We start from the raw sequence: 2,948 nt of genomic DNA on the forward strand, positions 1-2,948 counted from the left end.
GCAACACACAAGATTCACAAAATTCTCACAAGATTCAATTAGTCTCCAAGAAGTTGTCAGTTAGTAAGTGTCAACCACTTATATATAAAATGTTGGGAAAGATAAACACGTGGATAGTAAGACGTTATCTTACACAAGGAGACTACAGTTGATGTAATGTGTTCTAACCTCTATCCAAGCATTCTGGTCACAAATATTTCTCTTAATTACCTAAAGAAGTGTTGAAAAACAAGGACAGGTCGGAACAATAGGGAATTCATAGTGATTCAATTTGCTCACAAATCTGAAACACATCAGCACCTATTCAGTCTAATGAGATTTGGCACAAATTATTGAACTAGCTATCCATCAATAGGAGCAGCTAGCACATGATACACTGAATAGCTGGAGTGGGCTACAATGCATGCTACAAGTAAAGCAATAGAAACTTAAGTGTATAAAATGACACAAGCAGTTGCAATAATCTACTTCATATGGCAAGAGAGAAATTACAGAATTTTTCAACCCAAGGAAAGGAACACAAAGGTGCTCACTAGACAAATCATTCAGGAAATTCAACAGCAGAGGTAGTATGACTCCTACAATGGCAAGCGTTATGAATAACAAATATTGACGTCCAATTAAACTTTATACAACTAACCTCATCACACCATTCTTGTCCAGAATGTGCCAATTTGAAAAACCAGTGTCTTTCTGCTACATTACAAATACCTAATTCAAATGCTGGACTGATAACATTAAGAACATCCGTATAAGGTTTCTTTCCCCTATCAAAACATAAAAAAATTAAAACATAAATACTCGGAAACGGGACAGCAACAAATAAAAAAGAGGTAACTAAGGAAACTAAAGAAGAGTGAATTAAGAAACTTGTATCTATTGTGAATTAGAGGTAACGAGAGAGTTCTATAGATTGAATTAAACTTGTATCTATTATGAATTATGTAAGTTATTCAGTAGTAACAAATTAACCAACAAACTTCAAAATGAATTACCTCTTCTTTGTACCCATATAAAGCCACTTAATGAATGAATCGATCAAATCCGATTCATTATCTCCTCCAGTTGCATATGAAAAAGGATGTTTTGTCTCAAAAAACTAACGTGTTACACATAAAGTTCCTCCAGATTCGAACTGTTGTGTGTAGGGAGATGTTATTAACTTTCCAGGATTTTTCTTTCTGCCACGTTTCTTCAGTGTCACTTTCCTTTTGTTTTGATCAACAGGGGCTCGTTTCTTTAGATAAGATTCTTCAGTCCTATTGATCTGAGAAAGATCTTCATCAAGAAAAATAAAATCATCAAGAGTATGCAAAGGTTTTTGACAATCCTCTGTTGCATCTGCATACAATAGACATATTGATTAATTTACAGTCAACAGATGCAACAGTTATTTATGTTGGCTTTGTTGACTACATTACCATAAAGTTGCGCCCCAACTGTATTCACATCAGCAACCTCTTGGACTGTAAGCAAAGTAAATATTTTAATAATGTTATTAAAATAAAATGAAAGAAGTTTATTTGAAGTGAAGAAAATTAATACCATTTATATCAGCAACAACCTCTGACAAAACTTTTTCAATAGCAATTCCTGCAACATCTTCCTCTGTACATAACAAAAACATTTAAAATAAGATAGTTGAATTAACATATATGAAATATGTAATATATTTGTATAAAACCCTTCATTACCTATTTAACTTGATACTCTTTCAAAATTTTCAACGTCAGCAAATCTAACTGAAGTTTTAAGCACTTGAGATTCTTCATTTTGATTTGATCTCATAACATGAGCATCGTGACCTCTTGATTCATTTACAGATGCATTAACATAGGGAGAGAATGCTGTATATGTAATTAACACATATTATAAGAAAAACATATTAAAAGTATATTATGACTATAACAGAAATGTATTGAAAATATAAAGAAACCTCCATTGAAATCTAATCCACCCGAAAACGTCTCGCCAGCCTGCTTCTTAGATGGTTCCCTGACTTCTCTGATAACAGAGCTGCTGCCACCATTCTTAGCAAACAACAAAGAAATATCCTCCAATAATTGTTTGTTAGAATTCACCACAAATTCTTTGATTTCATTAAATCCTAAATCAATCTTCTCTTCAAGTGCTTTGTTATTTTCATTCACCTAGTAGATATTAAACCATAACAAAAAAATTAAAATATAAAAGTTCTGGAAAAAAAGAGCCTAAAGTCAAGTTTGTATATACCTTTACAAGTTCTTTTCTCAATTCAATAACTTCATTGGTCAACATGTCTAGACCATGACTTGATCCTTTAGGCTCCAATTTCAAAATTTCAGCATTGTAATCACGAGGTTCATGAAGCCTGCATTTAGATACTTCATCTTCACTAGCCACTATGTTCTCAAACTGAAAAACCAAATAAACAAAATAAAAATAGATATAGTAACTTGAGTAGAATTAAACAATGCCATAAAATGTATTAACTTTGTACAAATACCTTATTTTTTGTAGGCATGAAGAGACATTTCTCAATATATTTTTGCCATGGACTTTCGGCAATTGTCTTCCAATTCAAGATTCTTGGAATTGAGTTAGCAACCCGAATGGCTATATCTTCATCAACTTTTGAACAACACTCAAAAATCCAAATTTGAAGAGCAAGAGGCAAGCCACCCAATCTATAGTATTTATGGGTTGACTTAAGCTCATGTCTCACAGAATCAGACAACTTTTTGTAGACATCTAAACCCCACGGATATGAATTGAATTGTCCATTTTCCACAAGTAAAAATCTCTATTACTAATTTGGTATTCGTTGTCCTCATATGAAATAAAAAATACATTAATGAAGAAGAGAACAGCCAATGAAACAGTTGAGTCATCATCTAGGAATTTTTTAGCTAGAAACAACGCACGTAGATGACCCTTTGCAACAGTGATTTTTTCCGGAAAATAACTAC

At 32.7% G+C, this 2,948-nt stretch overlaps 1 protein-coding gene across 1 annotated transcript; it reads right to left on the minus strand.

The window, feature by feature from the left end:
• Positions 1 to 1,709: 1,709 nt before the first annotated feature.
• LOC107062730 (uncharacterized) lies at positions 1,710 to 2,420 on the minus strand. The gene is made up of 2 exons (XM_015313693.1): positions 2,233 to 2,420; positions 1,710 to 2,150 (listed from the first exon to the last, which is right to left on the minus strand). The coding sequence occupies exons 1-2, from the start codon at positions 2,275 to 2,277 to the stop codon at positions 1,860 to 1,862; spliced, it is 336 nt and encodes a 111-aa protein (XP_015169179.1). The 5' UTR covers positions 2,278 to 2,420; the 3' UTR covers positions 1,710 to 1,859.
• Between the last annotated feature and the right edge of the window lie 528 nt (positions 2,421 to 2,948).

This window comes from Solanum tuberosum, unplaced genomic scaffold, assembly GCF_000226075.1.
Source record: "Solanum tuberosum cultivar DM 1-3 516 R44 unplaced genomic scaffold, SolTub_3.0 scf00262, whole genome shotgun sequence".
Lineage (NCBI taxonomy): Eukaryota > Viridiplantae > Streptophyta > Magnoliopsida > Solanales > Solanaceae > Solanum > Solanum tuberosum.